The 22049-nt window shown below is 41.7% G+C and overlaps 1 protein-coding gene and 1 long non-coding RNA gene across 14 annotated transcripts; one reads left to right on the forward strand and one right to left on the reverse strand.

The window, feature by feature from the left end:
- The first annotated feature begins 209 nt into the window (after window positions 1-209).
- Window positions 210-21887, forward strand: Sin3A (SIN3 transcription regulator family member A). Of its 10 annotated transcripts, none has more exons than XM_089471286.1 (13): window positions 211-940; window positions 9539-10389; window positions 10461-11791; window positions 11858-12956; window positions 13146-13503; window positions 13728-14040; window positions 14115-14490; window positions 15611-16176; window positions 16243-16572; window positions 16645-16851; window positions 16928-17191; window positions 20081-20434; window positions 20499-21887. In XM_089471286.1, the coding sequence occupies exons 2-13, from the start codon at window positions 9993-9995 to the stop codon at window positions 21075-21077; spliced, it is 6174 nt and encodes a 2057-aa protein (XP_089327412.1). In that variant the 5' UTR covers window positions 211-940; window positions 9539-9992; the 3' UTR covers window positions 21078-21887. The 10 variants fall into 10 exon arrangements, 9 of the variants coding, with proteins under 9 accessions (XP_089327413.1, XP_089327412.1, XP_017865068.1 ...); XM_089471284.1 differs by having other exon boundaries at window positions 213-373; window positions 766-940; window positions 11858-13503; XR_016270497.1 differs by lacking the exon at window positions 20499-21887 and adding an exon at window positions 18292-18377 and having other exon boundaries at window positions 210-940; window positions 11858-13503; window positions 20081-20220.
- Window positions 1803-9238, reverse strand: LOC108615257 (uncharacterized). 4 transcript variants are annotated; one of them, XR_016270500.1, is made up of 4 exons: window positions 9005-9237; window positions 6625-8943; window positions 3755-6438; window positions 1803-3694 (listed from the first exon to the last, which is right to left on the reverse strand). It is a non-coding gene; the product is annotated as an uncharacterized LOC108615257 (long non-coding RNA). The 4 variants fall into 4 exon arrangements; XR_016270498.1 differs by having other exon boundaries at window positions 3755-8943; window positions 9005-9238; XR_001915938.2 differs by lacking the exon at window positions 6625-8943 and having other exon boundaries at window positions 3755-6432; window positions 9005-9212.
- Window positions 21888-22049: the final 162 nt, after the last annotated feature.

A 22049-nucleotide genomic window follows, 5' to 3' on the forward strand; every position in this document is an offset into this window, starting at 1 on the left:
AACAAAAGCGATGTTAAGTATTCGTTACCGATAGAAATATATTATTTAAAGTTATATAGCTTTAATCTAGATATATATTAAGACAAATATCTACAGAACTATGTGGCATATTAATTTTTTTTAAACAAAGATCGATATCACGTTTTAGGGTGGCCCTAATTTGTAGCGTTGCCGCCACATCGGCAGTTCCCGTCGATTAATATTTACGGTGCAGTGTCATATGTTCATATCGATTGTGTTCATCGCGCGTCTGCAACTTGCTGGTCGCATCTCAGTAGTGCGACTAATTAAATTTAATACAAAGTCAACGAGATAAATTAGTGCCACACATTCCAGTGGGCAACACATATGGAGAGGAAGCCAGCACAATAAAGTAAATGAGCTAAATTTAAATTTATTGGCACCACAAAAACCAATACAAACACACAGTCACGCAGCTTTGCATGAGTGTGCGCGCGTGCGACTGTGTGCGTATGCCAGTGTATATACATGTGTACATAACATACATATGTGAAGTTTATAACGAAGCGTAGTTTAGTGTGGAGGCGCATTTTACGTGCAGGGCATACAAAAAGTTCGTAGGCGTTGGAGCTTCGTCAGCACCGGGAGCACATTAGCAGCAGCAACAGCGACTGCGGCAGCAGCAGCATAAAATCGATTCCCAGTGCATGCATTCAGTGCATGTGTTTGCGTGCGTGTGTGTATGTGTGTGCGTGAGTGCGTGTTGCAAAGCAGAGCCTCACGCGCCTTTCTCCCTTGCTGTAGCTAAACTAACAACAAAAGAAATATAAAAGAAAAAATTCCAACAAAAATCTTGGCAAAAATCTCGCGTACAATCTGTGAACGTGACCAGTTGCTACATCTAAAAGCGAGAGAGAGTGAAAAATACAAATTGACAGATTTCTTACCTTGTGGCATGTTTTGAGCCAACTTGAACCAGGTATGTGTGCAATCAAATATCTAATTTAAGCAGTGTTAATAATATGATGATGTTGCTGTATATAGAAAAAAAAATGCGCGCCCATTATTGCTATATACGTATGTATACACATACATATGCCTGCGTATATACATTTGTATGTACAAGAGAGTGTTGTGCTAAGTGTATGCTTGTGTGTGTGTGTGTGCCAGTAATTTGTACATAACCTCAATAGCTCAATTGATTACGCTCGGCGATAGCGTTTGGTAAAACAGGCGTCTCATAGCTAAATGAAATTCCCTACAAGTGTTATTCATTAATTATTATTTAATTAATTGTGCAAAGCAAAAGCAAAAAGGTGGTTGCCTTCGCCTTTGTACTATTTCCGCAATTCAACTGCATTTGTGTACCGAGTGTGTGTGTGTGTGTGTGTGTGTGTGTGTCTTTGAAAAATGTGAACGTAGACATTTTGCCTATAGAAATATTTGATAAAAATGTGTATATAAATATGTATATATATATATATTTATATATAAAATGCCATACAATAAATATTGCTGTAAATGGAAGGTATCAGGCAGAGCAACAACAATGACGCATATCGCTTATACAAACACACGGTTGCAATCGCACACCGATATATGAAAACGTTTACTTGTGGGCCTGTGTATGTGTGAGTGTTGTTTGAGAGAGCGAGTACTCTCCCGCCCTCTCTCTTTGATTAAATACAAGAACAACAAAATACAATGTTGTCAGCAGCTCAATTGCTCTCTATCTCTCTCAATGCCGCCCTCTCTGGCGCTCTCTGGCCCTATGTCTATTGCAAACTTCAGCTTGGCCAGAACAAAAACTTTGTTTTCAAATGTAAAACGTAGCGAATAAGTAATTTTAAATGTGTTTTATATATTTCAATCTGAAATGTTTGTGGTTTACCGGGAAGTACAAGAGCTTATAGATACATTTATAGCTTTTAGATATATTTTCTATCACAATTTTCACAATTCTGTTTGCATTTCTAGCATATTCCATGCGCTACCTCGCCCGTTCCTTTGCTTCTTTGCATTTTCTTGATAAGACCTAAATTTGTATTTGTATTTTATTTTTTTTACCAAGTCTGGTTTTTAGTTTGGGGTTTGCTGCGAAGCTTTTGGCTTTTTATTGCCTTCTCTTTTACTCTTCTGCTCATTTACCAAAAAGACGTGAAACTTGAAAAACGAGTTATAGTTACAAACGATCGCACTTTGTTCAAAATACTCTAGCATTGAGTTGTTCAGTTGTGGACAAATTTGCCCACAATTGTCAAATTATTTAATAATAATTTAATACAAAAAAGTGCATTAAATAAAGTTAAAGTTTTAAAAGGTCTAGTTTTCATACTTTTACCATTTTCGCATTCAAATATTAAAGTGTATTTAAAGTTAGTCTTTAGTCAAGTGAATCTAGTATTTAGTATTTGTTTTGTGTCACCTTTTATGTAAATAGAGAAGAAGTGTCTTGTTCCTTTGTTTGATTGTTTTTTTTTTATGTATATTTTGCCAAGGGCCAATGAACAAATGCTGAACCCTAATGCAAACATTTAGTGCGAAATTTTTGTATATATACAATTAATTTCAGATTTTAATTGTACAGTGTTTCAGCATGTTAAGCATGTATATAATATCATAAATAATTTCAGATATATGTGCTATTCATTTTAAAACAGAATGTGGTATAATCCCTTAATGGCATACAAAAATAGTATTGTTTTAAAATTATTTCCTTAAATGTCAAATACATTTTAAAGCAGATAGAATTGAATATATAATAATGTTTTCAGTCTTCTTGATTTACAAAAAAAGTATTTCAATATATTTTAGGTTTAGGTTGAGTTTAGCCTTTAGCAGATTTTAGGGTTTTCTTTGTATGCCTAATCTTTGTGGAACTTATACTATGTTCAGTCTTTAGCTATTATACATCTTTCATTTCTTTAACTACTAAAATAGTTTATTACTAATATGTGATTGTTTATATTTGATGAAAAAAAAGAGGCTGCGCCTTAATGTGCATATTAGTAATCATATTTATGACTAAATTTGTAGTAAGTGGAAAGTTTTTAGTTGATTTTAAAACATTTTCATTGAGCTTTGTGGTAGATTAACTTGGCTCTTAACGAATCAGTTTTACGTGCTATTATGCTTCTTGTACTATTCAAACTGCTGAAAGAAGAGTTGATAACTAATTTATTATCGGCAATAAAGAGCGCTGCGCCTTAAGAATATACAAATTTATAAAGATATTCATTAACAATCTTTGCGTCTTTAATGAATGGAAAGTTTTCAGCATTTTCATTGAGTTTAGCAGAAGATGATGTTGATTTTTAATCAATAATATATTAATCTGAAAGTTTTACGTGCTAATCTCAAAGAGCTTCCGCTCAAATTTTGCTTTGTTTTCTTTTATGGCTGCACTTTTTCTTATTGTTTCGATTTATGCAATATGAATTTGGGTTTCGCACATTTTTGCTGATTTTGCACGTAATTGTAAACTCTATTATCTGATACCGTGAATAATTCTTGTTACATTTAAATACAAATTGACAAGAGACGATGGCAAATTTGCAACACGGCATAAAATTACAGTTGCTATTGTTCTTCACGAATCGCAATTTGCATTATGTTGACGATTCTTTTGCTGCTTTTCTGCACATTTGTTGTGTATGCTCGATATATACATATATAAATATATATATTTTTGTAATATGATTGTTGCGCAATAGCAAATAACATCCGAGAGCATCTGAAATTATTTGTATACCAATTAGTTTATAAATTAAACCAGCTGAGAACACATACATACGTAAACAAGCAGCGGAAGTACCTGGAAAAAGGCAAACAAACTTCTGTGCCTGTGTGTGTACACTGGACTGCATATATTAAGAGTGCAGCACGCTCACACACACATGCACACATAGACACAATTCAAATGCACGCACACATGTGTGGTTGTCCCTTTTGCACTTGTCTTTCTTGTAGGTGCACGCTAAGGCTCTGCTACGCGCTGCTCTTGTAGGCGTTTGCAACTGCTTCTACTGCTGCTGCTGCTGCTGCTGCACAAGGCGCCTGCTCGTGAACTTTGAACTTTGGCAGCGCGTCATATGTGTGTCTAAAAATTCGTTCACTCGATTTGCATTGACTAACGCAATTGCAGTTGCAGTTGCATTTGTTGTGCAGCTAGCAGGTGACAGTGGCGCTCACTCTCATTCTGTCGAGTGCTCTCTCCACTTTTAAGTTGCTCTCTCGCCGCCCCCGCTGCGCAATGCAGCAGAAGCGAACGCATGAAAAAGAAATCGATAATTGCAAGGTTTCCATTTCCACCACCACCACCATGACGACGGCGACGACGTCGACGACAACGATGAGCGCACAATTCGCAAGTATACAGATTTTTATTGACGCTTCGCAGCCGCTAAGTTATTGAGTTGCTCTTTTCTCGCGGCCGATCAAATTCCAACATGTGTTTGACCATTGCAGAGAAAAAGAGATGGGAAGAGAGCGGCAGCACCAATGCTCTCCCTGCTGACCATTAAACGTATGTATGTACGATATGCATACACACCATTGTATGGTGAGACGACGGCGTTGGCATCGCCGCAACTTGCATCCACTTTTTTCTCCTTTTTTACCTTGTGCTCGAATTGTCTGGTTGCTTTCTATGCCCGCTGTGGTGTCTCTGTATTTGTGCTTCTTCTCGTTTCCGTTTTGACAGCAGCAAAAACTACAATTTCACCACCACTTGCAAAGAATATACACATACATATGTACATAACTGCATGCATGTGTGTGCGTGCGTGTGTTTGTATGCGTGAGCCAAGTGGATAGTGAGGTGAGGCAAGGTGTATGCCGCGTCGTCATCGTCGCCACCGCCGCAAACTGTAACCGTGGCAGTGTTGTAGCCAGCTACTCGTCTGTTTGGTTTCTGATTTTCAGTTTTGTCGATTTCATTATGTACTGCAATATCATCGCTATTGCTCCGCCGAACTCGTGAGCGAGTGGCCTCTATCTTTGTATGCCGTTTTCTCAGTGTGGGTGTTCTCATCTCTCACCAAAAGTGCGCTCTCACGACAGGGTGTCGCTACACTATATGCGCCTCATGACGAACGATAAAAACACCCTGTTGCCGTTCATTAGAGAGTCATGCTGACTCTGTCACACCGCATGTAACTGTCGTGCCTTTTGCACTTACGTAAGCTTTGCGTATTCAGGTTTATGAGCCATTTTTGCACTTTGCTTGATTTTTCGTAATTGTTTTAGATTACACATCGAAAACGTGAAGCTTCAACGAAAAATGACAATTTAACTCGTGATCTTGCCTAGCTGTCTATATTCTGTTCGAATTATGCTTCCTCTCTACTCCAACGTCGAACCATTCTGGTCAAAGAAGTTTGGAGTGATTTTTCGAATGAATACAGCGTGCTGTGCTCCGCACACATCCATTCGCTCGGTCGCTACCACGAAATGTTTTCTGCCACACAGATTGCCATTTGAACGCACGGCAACAAGACTTGTTACACGCCGTGAATACATTTGTGTGCTGAGCGTAGATTATATGTGCGACATATTATATACATAGCCACCATGTATTTACTTTAATACTCAAAGTAGCATTTTCCCCATTTTACTTTTTTCTTTTTATGCTCGAAGAGGCTCGCGATGTTGCTCTGCTGCGTTGCCTCCCTGTTTGATATGCTGCTAGTAGTCGTAGCCCGTTGCCACTGCAGTAATATAGCAACAACAGCTACTAAAATGAAAATGAAGAATTCCAAAGCAACACTGTGCGCGCGCATTTACTCTCCGTCTCATCCACCCGTTTTTGTTTCTTACGCTCTCTCCGTCTGTTCGCTGCCTGGCTCGCTGACTGGCTGCTTGGTTGGTTGGTTTGCTCTCTCCGCATTTCGCGCTCTTTTGTTTCTTTGCTCACACTGGCCGTCGTTTAATCGAAAATGTTTGCGGCGGCGTTAAGACGTACGAAAACGTTTCCTCGCCAAATTTTTGTGAATATCTGTAGAAATTCACTGGGAGGAAAATTGTTAAAAAGTGAATTTCAATTGAATAGTGTAAAAGTATTAAATCTACATCTGCTTACCGCGTAGCATTGTTTATAGGCTGAGGCAAATAAATAGATTGTGAAAAACTACTCCAATACATACATACAATACAATGCCCATGTACTGAAGAAAAAATAAATTAAAAAGGTGAAAAGTTGTACAGTGTGAAACAAATGCTAGTGCAAAATACTGCGTAAAACGTGAAAGTTTTGAATAACAAGCCAACGGTTTATAGTAAATACACTTCTATATGTATATGTGCATACATACTTACATATTTTTTTAATACATACATATGTACAGCGTTTCTGATGTAAGTTCCCTTTCGTGGGGTGAGGAATATATAAGAAAACAGAACTAATTTGTGCCCAAATGTATCAGAGCCGTTTAGTTATATGATAATTTATACCATCTGCGTACTTGTTCACAGCTAAAACTTGTGAAAAATACAACATTTTTAGGTTAGGTCAATTTCAATTGGTTTATATACGACGACGGCACACAAACACACACATACACACGCAAGCGACATGCACAAAAGACATGCATACACACACATATAAAACGCACAGACAAAAAGTCGTCGACGAGCTGCTCGCACTCAACACACACATTGACTTACTCGCGCACAGTCACAAACACGCGCATATATATATACACACACACAAAGGTTTTTAACATTGCTTTTGGCTTGCTTGTGAACTGACTGTATTTTTTCAACGTAGTGTCGTTTTATTTTCGTTCGTATGTTCGTCCGCCTGTTCTCAGTTCGTGCGCTTATCTCAACTTTTGCTTTGATGCGCCATTCGCATGTACGTCTGTATATATATTTTGTGCATATGTACGCGCATTTTAGAATGTGTGCGTGCGAGTATATGTATATATATTTATATATAAATGTATATATATAAATGGGCTCCCAACACAGAATAACTCACTGGTAGGCAGCTGGCTTGGCCAGCAGCTCCAAGAGCAATCGCCAACGTCTCTCTGCCTCTCTCGCTCTTCGTCACATTTTTTTTTTTTTTTTTTTTTTTTTTTTTTTTTTTATAAATATGTATGAATGTGTTTTAATGAGAGCATCTTCTTCGCTCACAACTATTCGGCTTGAATCTACTAGTCAGTCTACCTTCTAGATTGTTGTTCTTGTTTTGTATTTTTTTACTCAATATATTGTGTCTAAAAAATATATATATAAATATACATACAACTATAGGCAGATAATTCTCTACACATCCATATGTTTTATGTATTTTGCAAAATTTATTAATAGCTTTAAGAGTGTGTTACCTAGTGTATGCAAAAATCGAAATAAGAATGAAAGAGAACTATTAATATACGAATAATTAAAATATACCGTGCAAAATAATAAGAAGTTGCCGTCGAAACTAAATATTTTTGCATACCTGCCTACATTTGCGTTATTCCCTGCTGTGTATACATAACAAAACAGATAAGATAATAGACGTGTGCACGTAATACAGCTATACAGCTCTAGCTATGATGAATAAAAATAAAGAGAAAAAATGGAGGGAAAATTTGCCCACATGTCTCCCCTTCACATACACGCACACTCACACGCACATGAGCATGAACACGACAACTACATCGAACGCCCCAATTTTGCTCGATTGAGCTCCTCAACTGTGCTCACCGCGAGAGCAACAAATATATTCATATATGAGCAGATATGTGTATATGCATGTATACAAGTGTGTGTGTGTGTGCCTGCTAAGGCGGTCGCAGCGCTGCTCCAAAATACAGACAGCAGCAGTACACGCAGAGCAATAACAACAAAAGGCCACACACAGTTATTCAGACAGTGAGAGAGAGAGAGGGGCGAGAGAGAAATTAGGAGAGCTGTGCTGCTTCGTGTCGTGTGCCGCGCGACAAACGCTTTCAACTTGTTTTCGCATTTGGCCATAACACTTGAAGGATTATTTGCTGCGGGAAGCGCCACATACCATGACAAACAAACATACACATGCACACACGCTCTCTTGATAATCAAAAAGTGTGGGGGCCCCGGTACAGTTTTCAAATGCAAATTACTGTAATTTGTTGTTTACAAATGCACATATTTTAAGCGTTCGCATTGGACTCGACAATTATTTTGCTAGGCCGATTCGCAGAGGAGGTGGCCATAGAGTCATCCCATGGTATTTTTATTCCACTACCTCCCGCTAGCATATACATTGATACGCATAGTCACATACATATACATGTATGTATGTGTATACAGCCGCAGACATTCGCTTCTAAATTCAAGTTATATTTACACTTTTAACGACACGAAAACGCACACACTGGGGAGCACACAAATGGCTTGCTTCTCGTTTTTGGCTGTGTTGTAGTTGTAGTTGTAGTCGTTGCCACTACTCGGTAGAGAGCCCGCCAAATACTTGTTTATAGTTGTTGCTGTTGCTGTTGTTGAGCCAACGTTGAGAAAAGTCTTTGAAAATATCCAAACTGCGCCACAAAACAAATATTCAGCCCTCTTTCTCTTCTTCTCCTCTCACTACCTTGTTATATGCGCTTACTCTCTCGCTCTCCTGCATGTTGATGCAGCAGAATTGAAGGAAAGAAGAAAAGCAAAGAGAGTAACAGCCGCCTCAGTCACCACCACTACCAGTACCACTACCACCATACTATGTACTCATTCTTTTCTGTGGCGGCTGCTGAGCTGCCTGCCTCTTGTGAATTGTGTAGATACGGGTAAACATCCTGTACTCCCCCTTTGAGAGACCCCTTCTCTCTTTCTTTCGCTCTCACGTCACACACTCGCTATGTGGATTTTTTTGTATGCATGTTGACGTCGTCATCGTCGTACATGGTTCATAAAAAGCTCTCAGCAGTCTCTTGGCTGCTGCCCTCCCTTGCCAGTTCTTACTGTACCCGTTAAAAACAACAAAGCGCGCGCGCCCAATTCCGGTTGTGCTTGCTAACAGACACACACATATATATATACACGCACACAGGCAAGCAAAAATACAAGAACGTACCCAAGTGATGACTCTCTGATCTGATGTGCGCTCTGTTCTCAGCCCTCAGCTCGCTGCTGCTGCCACTGTTGCTGCTTTTATTGTAGTTGTATTGGCTGCGGGCTGCTCATACGTGAGCATGCATAGTTTAGTGTGTGTGTGTGTGTATAGATATAATGAGGAATTTAATGTAGAATAATTTTTAACTTTTGAGAAATCCAATAGAAGATTTTCTATTTATTAACCCACTCAAAAATGCACTAAAAATACACACAAAAAGTATTGATAATACTAAATACTTATCGTGAGTCGATATATGTTGCTTAAATTATCGATGCTTCGGATTTATCAGCTGATTCTAAACTTGAAATATATATGACTGATTGTTGTTGTTTCTTAGGAGTGTTGTGCTCTTTTTATATACCTTTCAAAAGTATGTCAACGGCGAGTGTTCAGTATATAATATAATAAGTGTTTGTGTGTATGTTTGTGGGTACATTGTACAACTAATTTCATGGTTATTTAATTTCTTGTATTTCCTTTCTGTTTTTGCAGTGATTGCCGTTTGCCGAACGGAACTGCGACTGCGACGTGGCAGCGCTAGAGGAGACAGCGCCGAGATCATAGCGTAAATCAATTCGAAGTGGGCAAAAGTTCCGAGTATTTTTGTGGCCTTCCGCTGAAGCGGACTGGCACGCGTCTATATCCAAATGCATAGACAACAACAACAACATCACCAAACAGAACAACATATGTTGGATACACGATCAGAACAAGCGCTGCACTCCGATTACAGTTATCAGCTTCGACCACGACCGTTTATTGCCTACTACATACGCTCGTAGACAGTCCAATCCGACATCCTACCCACCACCTAGGCGGTGAGAAGAAGCAGCCATCTAGTGCAACTCACAAAAATTTGGGAGGAGCAACAGTACACAAAAGAAACTCTCAGCAGCAGAAGCAGAAGCAGCAGCAGATCCAACAGTACTCAAAATTCCTATCAAGCATGATGAAACGCACGCGCATCGATGAAGTCCAATTTGGCACACGTTCCGGTCCAGGGCCGGGCGGTGGCGGTGGTGCGAACAGTGGCACCACCAGCGTGGGCGTTAATACAGCCGGCGGCGTTACCATTGGCACTGTGGTGCCAAATGCCCACAGCGCCACAATCAGCGGCATTGGCTCCATACACCATCGCATATTGACGCCGCAGCATGGAGGCGCACAGACCATAGCCTATCTGCCGTCCACGACGCCGACGGCAACGAATCTGAAAACAACGAGCAGCATTGTCGATAGCGCCAGCACCCAAACGAACGTGACGGGCGTCGGTGGCCCGGGCAGTGGAGGCGTTGTCGTCTCCACGGGCAGTGCGGGCACCCAAACCTTGCAGTATACCACATGTAAGTGCCGTCGCATACATTGATGTGATTTCACCAACTTATGCAAATTCCTTGTTTTATTCTTACTACAGCTTATAGCGTTGCCTCCATCCAAGCGGGCGGCACTATGAAGGCCAGCACAGGGGACGGCAACGCGGTGCAGATACATGTGACTGGCGGCGGTGCTGCAGTATCCGCAGCAGCTGGCGGAGCAGTTGGTGGTGGCTCTCAGACAGTATCCAGCAGCTGTCAAACGGGCAGCATTCGACAGCGCACAATAAGCGGAACTCAGACAAATTCCACAAGCAGCCTGACAACAACAGCGCAACAAACACAACCATCCGCACAGTTGTCCACACCGCCCAATGGACCGGGTGTGGCAGCTGGCGCAGGAGCGGTCTCTGTGGGTGCGGGAAACAGCACGCCGCCCCAGGGACAGGCAGCGGCAGCTGGTGGCGCCACCAGTGCTGCGCCGCGACTCAAGGTCGAGGATGCGCTGAGCTATCTGGATCAGGTTAAATACCAATATGCCGATCAGCCGCAGATCTACAACAATTTCCTGGACATTATGAAGGAGTTCAAATCGCATTGCATCGATACACCGGGTGTGATTGAGCGTGTCTCGACGCTCTTCAAGGGCCACACTGAGCTGATCTATGGCTTCAATATGTTCTTGCCGCCCGGCTATAAGATTGAAATCCATTCCGATGCACTTGGCTGCTCAGTTCCAGTTGTCTCGATGCCATCGCCACCTGGAGCACCCAGCAGCACGGGCACAGTTCATATGATTGCCGCAGCGGGCAACAGCCCGTTGGCGAGCAGCGTGAATGCGCATACAACACTGAAGCCGATTGCGCAAGCCCAGGGTCCAGGTGGTCCTGGTGCCGTCGGTGGTGCTGGCGCTGGCGGTGGTGGTGCAGCTACAGCAGCCGCTGCGACTGTAGCGCAGATCCAGACGCCTGTCAATTTGATGACGCATGGTGGCGCCTCACTCACCCAGACCACGATACATGCCCTGCAGCCGGCAGCAGCTGCAGCTCAGTCGCCCGGTGGGCATGTCCATGTGACCAGTAGCTCAGCGGTGCCACCGAGCGGCGTTGGTGTCAATGTGGGCGTCGGTGTGTCGCCCTATGTGCCACAAAACTATTCACGGGATCGGGCCGATCAACGTGCAACGATAACGCCCACGGGCCCTGGTCAGGTGCCGGCGGCCGTGTCATCAACGGCTGGCTCCAGCATTGCGGTCGGCCCGCCGACTCCCAATTCATTGAGTGAGCTAAGTCCACACGCCGGACCCGCTGCCCAGCACAATTTGCATCACATCCAGCAGGCGCATCAGTCCATTTTGCTGGGCGAGACGACGGGCCAGCAGAATCAGCCGGTGGAGTTCAATCACGCTATAACATATGTGAATAAGATTAAGGTGAGCTGGAGTTGATCTATATTAGAATGATTCCATGTATTAATTTGAAACTTTTGCTTTACTCAGAATCGATTCCAAAGCCAGCCGGCGAAGTATAAGAAATTCCTGGAAATCCTGCACGCCTATCAGAAGGAGCAGAAGGTGATGAAGGAGGGCAGCAGCGGCAGTGGCTTGAATCAGGGCAAAATGCTAACCGAACAGGAGGTCTACACGCAGGTCGCCAAACTCTTTGGCCAGGATGAGGATCTGTTACGTGAATTTGGCCAATTTCTGCCGGATGCCACAAATCATCAATCGTCCGCTGCCGCTGCCGCCGCTGCACAATACATGTCCAAGTCAGCGCTGCACAACGATCATCACAACAAGCAGCAGCAGCAGCGCACCACAACGACGGCTACATTGAGCGGTGGTGCGCACATCAGCATGTCCTCGGCGTCGCCGTCGGCGGTGCCTAACAGTGGTTCGCCCATGCATTTGAGCAGCGGTGCGACGCTCTCGCAGATCGACAGCAGCAGCGCGCACGCGCATGCCGCAGCCATTGGCAATCTGTCGGCTGTGAATACGAGCGTCAGCATCAAGTCCTGTGCCGTGCCACAGAATCATATAATCAGCGGCAGCATTTTCGAGAAGGACTATCATGGACTAGGACAACAGCAGCTGCAGCAGCCGCAACAGCAGCAACAACAGCAACAACCGCAGCGACATCCGAGCCTGCAGCCACCGCACATACTCTCCAGCACGCCGCCGAGTAGCCTGCGGGGCAGCACTGTGGGCGTGGGCGCCGTGCTGGACCAGCGCAACAATCATCATGCCCAGAAGTATGTGGCCCAGCACTCGAACATGTCGCAGAAGAAGTCGCCCAGCTATGGCGGGATAGCCAACATTCAGCATCTGCCGCATCTCAATGACAATTCGCTCGATCGCAACTCGCCGAACATTGCCAGCTATGTGACGCCCGCTCAGCAGCTGCCTGCACATCCGCATCCCCATCCGCACCACAATGCGCACAACTCGAGCAGCAGCAGCAGCAGCCGGCGGCAGGCGGTGGATGAGCTGGCGGCGGCCTCCGTTTCCAGTGGCTTTGGCACAACCGGAGGCAACGGACCACCGCCGGCGAAGCGGCCAAAGCCCTATTGTCGGGACGTCAGTTTCTCGGAAGCATCGCGTAAGTGTACCATCGCGGATGTGGCCTTCTTTGATAAGGTGCGTAAGGCGCTACGCAGTCCGCAGGTCTACGACAATTTCCTGCGCTGTCTGACGCTCTTTAATCAGGAGATTGTCTCGAAGACGGAACTGCTGGGCCTTGTCTCGCCGTTCCTCATGAAATTTCCGGATCTGTTGCGTTGGTTTACAGACTTTCTCGGCCCGCCGTCGTCCGGCCAGGTGGGCGGTGCAGCTGGCGCTGGCGGACTCATCGACGGTCTGCCTTTAGCGGCCACACAGCGTCAGGGCAGCAATAGCAGCTCCCATGATCGGGCGAGCAGTCATCAGAGCACGGACTATGTCCAGGATGTTGATCTGTCACTGTGCAAACGCCTGGGCGCCTCGTATTGCGCCCTACCCCAATCCACGGTGCCCAAGAAGTGCAGTGGACGCACCGCCCTCTGTCGCGAGGTGCTCAACGACAAGTGGGTCTCGTTTCCGACATGGGCCAGCGAGGACTCGACATTTGTCACCTCGCGGAAGACCCAGTTCGAGGAGACCATCTACAGGTGAGTGGTGTTAGCCAATAAGAATCAGTATATTCGATGCGTATATATAGCATATATATCCATCAATCCATTCTCGTCCACCCCTCCTCGTCTTTTCTTTCCTTCATTTTTCTTTCATTTTCATTTTCTGTTATTTGTCACTGCTCTTCTGTTACTGTTTCTGTTCTTTGGCTTTCGTTTATATTTTTATGAATTAACCAATCAACAAACGCTCTAAACAAAAGGAATATTCACAGAACGGAAGACGAGCGCTTCGAACTGGATCTGGTGATTGAGGTGAACAGCACCACGATTCGTGTCCTGGAGAATGTACAAAAGAAAATGTCTCGCATGTCGCCCGAGGAGTTGGCCAAATTTCATTTGGACGATCATCTCGGTGGCACCTCACAAACCATCCACCAGCGGGCCATACATCGCATTTATGGCGACAAGTCCGGCGAGATAATCCAAGGCTTGAAAAAGAATCCCTCAGTGGCTGTGCCCATTGTCCTCAAGCGACTTAAGGTCAAGGAGGAGGAATGGCGGGATGCACAAAAGGTTTGCCACATCATTAATAAAAAATCAATTTATAATATTGTTTTATATTAATAATAATCTTTGAATTATTGCAGAACTTCAATAAGCAATGGCGCGAACAGAATGAGAAATATTATTTGAAATCTCTGGATCATCAGGCAATCAATTTCAAGCCCAATGATATGAAGGCATTGCGCTCGAAGAGTCTCTTCAATGAGATTGAGACGCTGTACGATGAGCGCCACGACGCGGAAGACGATTCCATGGAAGCGGCGGGGCCGCATCTGGTGCTGCCGTACAAGGACAAGACCATACTGGACGATGCGGCCAATCTGCTGATACATCATGTCAAGCGTCAGACGGGCATCCAGAAGCAGGAGAAGCAGAAAATCAAACAGATCATACGACAATTTGTGCCTGACCTATTCTTTGCGCCACGACAGCCGCTGAGCGACGATGAACGCGATGACGGTAAGCAGAAAAGCCAAAACAAAATCTTATAACACCTTAGACTCAGAGACACAAAGCAAACATTGATTTAATTATGTTTATTAATTATGAATTATTAATTGCTAGTTGTTCAAAGACAATTTTTCGCATTGTATAGAGAAAACTGCATGAGAGAAACGAAGAGTTTGTTTTATAGTTACTTCAGATCAGTTCTTAAATAATTTATTAAAAATTGAACTAAACGGGAATATAGTCAAGTCAAGGTGTAGTTATAATATGATAATGTTTAAAAAAATATTGTCATAATTAAAAAGCTTGAAATTCAAACCAAGACAACAATTTTCAATATCTAATGTAGATATTAACTAACCAAATTTATAGTAAAATAATTAAATTTTTTTTTTATAAATAAAAAAATTGATAACTTTGCCTCAATCCATTAAAAATGGTTGATAAACAATAATTAAAGTATATATTAATATAGTCAAGTCAAGAATTAGCATCTGATAAAATAATTATCAAAACATTCAACTTAAGAAATAGTTAAAGCCATTAGTATATAGTCTAGATATCAACTTAGATATTTTAAGATTAAATTTATTATTCGTATAATCCTAAACATTCCACTGTTCTCATGCAGTGATGTAAGAAGAAAAGCTCATTAGAATTCTACCTTTTATTTGATAACTTAACTTAATTAGTTCAATTTTCATATATTGGCTACTAACAAGTTTTAGTTAATTTAGACCTAACTGTACATCATTTGAAAGCACCTTTAGTTTAAGTATTAATTAACAATGAAATTCCTAAACAAAATTAATCTAAAACCACCCAATCAATTTGTTAATTTAAAGTATTTTTAACTTAGAGAATGTTTTTTTCGTTTTCTTTTTCTTTTTTCTTCTATTTGAACTACGAAATTTGCAAAACATTTTTACAAATTGAATTTTCCAAAAATGATTTGTAATTTAACCAACTGTAATTTGAATTGCATAATTTTGACTAACAAAAACATAAATAATGGGCGAACCACCAATGAAAATATATAAAATAAAAAACCACCAACGAACCACGATCACCACACACAAACACACACACAAAAACATGTCGTTGTTGTTGTTGCACGCGAATATCTATATAGCATTTCCATTTTTGGTAGATGACACTAAAATGGAAGTCGACTCGCCTGTGAGTCGTGTTGCGCCCAAAGGTGGAGGAGCGGGCGGAGGTGGAGGCGGAGGTGGAGGCGGAGGCGGAGAGAGCGCCTCACCAGCTCGCAGTAATGTGAGCAGCAGCAGCAGCGTTCCCGGTGGAGCCAGTGGATCAGCGTCAGCTGCAGCAGGAGCAGCCGTAACAGCTGTGACAGCCATCAAAAAGGAGTCTGAGTCAGAGTCGTCGAGCAAAACGTCAACAGCAACAACAACGGCCGATGATGCAACGCCGTCGACTTCATCAGCTGCGGCGGCGGCAGCAGCAGTTGGCGACATTAAGGAAAAGTCTGAAGTAGATGCGGCGCAAAGAGCTGTCGGAGGAAGAGACGAGGAGACGGCAGCCAAGGCAGCTAATAATAATAGTAATAGCAGTCCCAGGCGAAGCGAAGAGGCAGCAGCGGCGGCGGCAGCGGGCGCCGATGTGAGCGTGAAGCTGGAGCAGAGCGATTGTGCGAATCCCACGATTCTGCCACCGCATGCGCAGGGTCAGCGAGAGGTGAGTGTGAAAATTCAATTGGAGTCCATTTTAACTTATGACTAATCCCCAATCCTTCCTTTGCAGGATGAGTCGTATTCCCTATTCTTTGCCAACAACAACTGGTACCTGTTCCTGCGACTGCACGCCATCCTCTGTGATCGACTGCACGTCATGTACGAGCGTGCGCGCCTGCTGGCCATTGAGGAGGAGCGCAGCCGTGTGAATCGAAGGGAGAGCACGGCGACAGCACTGAGATTGAAACCCAAGCCGGATGTGCAAGTGGAGGACTATTATCCCACGTTTCTGGATATGCTGAAGAATGTGCTCGATGGCAACATGGACTCGAATACCTTCGAAGATACCATGCGTGAAATGTTTGGCATCTATGCCTACATATCCTTTACGCTCGATAAGGTAGGCTTCAATGAAGATGGAATATTGTGTGTGGAATGTGAAAAATAATTCCTTTTCGTATTTTCCCGCCAGGTTGTTTCCAATGCTGTCCGACAGCTGCAATACTGCGTCACGGAGCGCGCCGCCTTGGACTGTGTGGAGCTCTATGCCAGCGAACAGAGGCGCAACAGCACCGGAGGCTACTGTCGCGATGCACACAAGAGCTACGAGCGAGAGATGAGCTACCAGCGCAAGGCGGAGAGCATACTCAACGAGGAGAACTGCTTCAAAGTGTTTATTGTATGTCTGAATAACTAATTCAATTCTTTGTAAATGAATTGTGAAATCTAACGATATTTCCTTTTGGTAATTACAGTACAAGATCGATTGTCGTGTGACCATTGAGCTGCTCGACTCGGAACCGGAGGAGGTGGAAAAGCCGGCTGTATTAAAGGCGCAAAAGTTTAGCAAATATGTGGAGCGTTTAGCAAATCCCGCTTTGGGCGCCGGCAGCGGCAACAACAATAACAACAGCAGCAGCAACAACAACAACAATAACAACAGCAATCAATCTGCAGGCAATGACAATCTGGTGGAAACGTCCGGCATCAAAACGGAGGAAGCAGAGGAGATCGCCGAGGTGAGTGAAGCAAAAAAATGAGAGAAAGATATAAGCAATGATGCGCTGGCATACAGAGCGTAGAGCTAAATCAGCTAGACCAGCAGCATCAGCCGCAGCTTTGTGTGTGTTTGACGAAAGGTTAAAACATGTTGTTTGTGTATTCTCTGTTGTGTTTATTTGTTTGTTTTGTTGTTGTTAAGTTTACGAATTCACCTTAATTACGACTTGAACTTTCAAAATTAATAAATTTTAATAGAACTGAATTAAATATAGACCCTATCAAAAATATTTGTATAACAGTGTGGGATAAATTATAGCAGACAAATCTTTCCTGTTCTACTGTATATATTTATATATATATAAATATATATGACTGTATGTATATATATTTGGGAATGCAATTCTATGTATTTCAAAAGCAGATATCCGCATTAGTATACTTTCAAAAATTAAGAAGCTTTGGGATTTTATAAATAATATTAGGAAATAAATTTCCTTGTTTAGCTTTCCATATGAGACTAACAGACAATTAACTTAAATATAATTGATTTTTGTAGAGTACAAATTGAATGTATTCCAATAAAAACAAACAAGACCTTCGATACTTTGGTCATTCCAGGAGCTTACAAAATTATCGAACTAGTTCCGAACCAGACAGTTATTAAAATTAAATTTTTGTTTTATGCATATGTACATATACATGCATATCGTATTGCTCTATTGTATTGCGTTTGTATATATGTTTATGTTTTCTCTCTTACTTCTCATCCACTTGCCTTAACAGTTCTCATATGCGATGACAGTTATGAACAAAGTTTCTTTTGCTTTGATTTTCTGTGATGAGCCTTTTAGTTTGCAAAAAAAAAAAAATTGCGTTTTCTCTCACATTTTCAACAACTTTCTTTTTATCGTTCTCTTTTCTTTCCGTTTCGTCTCATTTCAACATGCCGCCTACCAATCGCCCACATATCCGTATGCGAACCAAACTTAAAACAAAATGAAATAAAAAATAATATATAAAAAAAAAACTATCAGAAGAAAAAACGAAAAATGTTCACTAATTAATGCTTTTTTCTGCATTTTTTCTCTCATTTTTTCCACTTTATTTTTTGTACCAGGTCAATTCCAAGGCTTGAAATAACAAAATAGTTTTGATAATTTCATTGAATAAGAAGAAGAGAAAGTCGTATTGCAAAATGAAATAGTAATAAATGAATTTGTTTTTTGAGATTAACCAACCAAAAACCGCAATAACAACAACAACACATCGAAAACAGTTTTCATCCAGCCACCCACCAACACCACCACTATCAGCACCACATACATACACACACATTTATATATATACACTCCCACCCATTCGTCCATCCATCCATTCACAATAGAATATTTGAATGTAAAACGTTGAAAATCATTTAAACATAAACATACATACATATGTAAATTTAGTACATAGCCAAAATGAACACAAGAGTTATATGCATACATCTATAAATATGTTAAATAGTAGTTTCCAGCTAATATTCATAGGCACGCATTTATTGCAATTTATTTCTAATTTCGTTAATGTTTTGCGTTACGTTTCTCTTAAAACTCAAGCAAGAATTGCAATATACAAAAATGTCCATTATAAAAAGGACGAGGAACAAAGGGGTGAGGGAGAGAAGAATTATTGTGACGGGTGCAGAGTGTGAGTGCATTCTTGTGTGTTTGTCAGTGTGTGGCAAAAGGTGATCCATTGTCACATCGATATGTTATCGAATACTGTGTTGGTTCCAAGCCAAGATACTAGAGCAATGAAAACGTATAAATAAAAGTCAAAGCAAATGTAAATAATGTTTGTATGTATGTATTAACTATCGTTTAGTTTAAGTGTTCAGCGTAGCAAATTTTTGTAAAGGGACGATAGAGAGTGAGAGAGATTACTTTAAAAATGGCGCCAGCTCCTACAGCAGGCAAGCCGTAGTCGTGTTATATATATATACATCTTTATATATATATGTATCTGTATGTATATATATTTGACAATTTTTATAATTCTACACAATTACAAAGAAACAAAAATATCAATTGTAAAAACCAATTGAAAAATATATCTATATATTATAATTATAACAGCATTTAATGACTTTGAGGCTCTTTTCAAATTGGGGTTTTTGTGGTTATTGAAGATTGTTTTTCGTTTTGTTTGTTTTGTTATTGGGTTATCCTTTTTGGGCTTAGTGCAGCTGGTGTATCGCATACATACATACATTATGTACATACATATAATAGAGTGTGTTGTATACGCTTTTAAGTTTTACGCAAGGTAAGTTTTATGCCTTACAACGCATTATTATGCATAAAATTCATTTAAAATTAATTTAGCTATTTGTATGAAAAATGGTTTTGCCAGACACGCTTTAAATGTGACTTCTTTTTACTTTCTCTGTGTTTTTGGTGTATGTAAATGTTTTCATTTAGTCTGTTTTGTGTGTGTGTGTGAGTATATTATTTGGTATGTGTTTGTGCGAGAGAATGTATTATTTGTATGTGTGTGTGCTTTTGAGAGAGTATATTATTTGTCTGCGTACGTGTATGAGTGAGTGTTTGTGCGTGTGTCCAGTCTTGGCCTGGTACTCTCCACAGTTTGTGTCTCTCTTTTGATTTTCTTCTTACTCTAGCTAAATTTGTAACTCGTCTCGTAATAGTTTACATACTTAGTTACACACATACACATACAAACTCTCTTTTAGACACACACAAATACACAGACACGTATACCTTAGGCTTAAGTACTTTTACGTCTTTCGTCATTTGTTTATGTGAGAAAGCATGTTCGATTGCATTTTACAATTTGTTCAATTTGTCAGTTATAGCGCAAATGTATTTAACGGCATTTTTTCTCTCTTCTCGTCACTTTTGCAGCTGGTGCGCGGTTCACGCAAAGCACGTTTTCTGCTGCGGAACAAGCGACGCTCGCAGCTGCATGAGGAACAGGTGCGTCAACTCTTTGAACAGAAGCGCAGTTGCAGTGGACTCGAATCGAATGCTGTGCCCAGTGAAGCAACACCCAATGCCAACAACAACAACAACAATAACAACAATTGGAGCAAGCAACGGGCACCTGAACGCTTGGGTACGCCACAGGTGGGCCTGGCAGAGCAATATGCATTCAACGATCGCGACGAGATCAGCACAAATACGAGCAACGGCCGCTGCTTTGTGACCAGCAAGAATCTCAATTTACTCAAATACGATGCAGTGCGTCGTGCCAAGAAGGTAAGTCACATGAGAATATTCTTAATTGACCCTATTTAGTCTAACTGTTTGTTCCCATTTTCAGAGTCATTGCCGCGTCACACAAGCCAAGTACTCGCGTTTCCAGAGCTACGTCAATAGATGGCTGCAGCAGCATGTCAGCGAACAACTGCAGCAGCATTGCAATGACTGGCTGCTTGGCAAGACGCCCGAACAGATCAATGCCAGTGGCTGGGGTGCCACCAGCAAAACGAAGTCGCTGCAGCAAAAGGATACGACAAAGACGCCTTATCGCATCTATACGCGCTACAAGGTGTTGCAGCCCAGCAGCGGCGTGACAACAACTGTTGCTGCGGGACTAGCACCAGCGACAGCAATATCAACAGTTGCGGCGACAGCTCAAGCTGCCCCAACACCAGCAACAGTTGCCGCTGCTGTCACAGTTACACCGGCTGTTAACAATGCTAACGCCAGCAGCGGCAGTAGCAGCAGCAACATTTTGACCGTGAGCTTAACAAAAACATCGTCAACAGCAGCTGCAGCAACAACAACAACAGCTACTTCGCAACAACATTGCAACAGCGCCGCAGCAGCAGCAGCAGCCGCTGCCACAGCGGGCAATGCAGAGACAACACTGCAACAAGTTCGGCCAATGGAGAGCTAACCTCCAGTTGCAGTTGCAGTTGCACCTGTTGCCATCGCCAGCTGGCCAAATGCAGCCTACATGTGAAGTCGCTGCAGCTTTTATACCATAGGCTGGCTTCACTGTACGCCAGTGTTTGTTTAAACTAAACTGTGATAGCAGTTGCAGACGATGCTTGGCCGACACTAGAAATCCAACTAAAACCGAAACTGAATTGTATGAAAAAACCCAAAAAAAAAAAAAACAAAAAAACAAAAACAAAAACAAAGAAAATCGGCACACAAAGCTATTTTTCACTTTGTACAAAAAGTCATATAAAGTCTAGGCGTAGTATTGCTCCTAATAATAATCATAATAACAATAATAATTATATTTACTTTAATAAGCATACTACAACATCTTGAGTAGCGTTTAGTCTTAGTTTTACAATAATTATAACGGCAGCGTTTGTAGTTGATAAGCAATCTAAACTCACACAAGCCCGCTCGTCCGTATTATTGCGGCCGTTCTCTGAGAGCATGTTTAAAATTAAACCTTAAAATGCAATTTTTAATTGCTAAACGATTGTGGGGAAAAGTGACGTTTGTTCGTTAATTTTTAATTAAATTGATATCAACGTCTGTTTAGCTTTTAAGCAATTTTATGAAAACAAACAGAACTTTTAATTTTACACAAAAATCTAATGTATTTTTATACAAAACGAACCTTGTACAATTCCTTGTGAATACTATTGATTATACACCTAATTTTTAAGCATAACATAAGTTGTAAAAATCTGATGAGATAATTAAAAACAAAACAAAACAAAAATATACAAGAAGTGAAAAATTACATTAGCGAGTTGATCTGCAATGGGCGGCAATTAGTAAGAATCGATATATTTTTATCGAAAAGAGAGTGGGAGAGAGAGAGATTAGTGGAACTTGCTCTTCATGTGCTAAGCGAACATGCACACACACATATGTGCATATGAAAACTAAACTAACACAATAA

The sequence above is a fragment of the Drosophila arizonae genome, chromosome 5 (genome assembly GCF_054131065.1).
Source record: "Drosophila arizonae isolate 15081-1271.41 chromosome 5, UAZ_ARI_1.0, whole genome shotgun sequence".
NCBI lineage: Eukaryota > Metazoa > Arthropoda > Insecta > Diptera > Drosophilidae > Drosophila > Drosophila arizonae.

What these genes read in the sequence shown, in the direction of transcription:
- Sin3A (XM_018009579.2), top strand. Translation starts at nt 9,993, where the DNA reads ATGATGAAACGCACGCGCATCGATGAAGTCCAATTTGGCACACGTTCC. An exon ending in CGACGATGAACGCGATGACG is followed by an intron (nt 14,491 to 15,610) that starts GTAAGCAGAAAA and finishes ATATCTATATAG; the next exon opens with CATTTCCATTTTTGGTAGAT. An exon ending in ACTGCTTCAAAGTGTTTATT is followed by an intron (nt 16,852 to 16,927) that starts GTATGTCTGAAT and finishes TGGTAATTACAG; the next exon opens with TACAAGATCGATTGTCGTGT.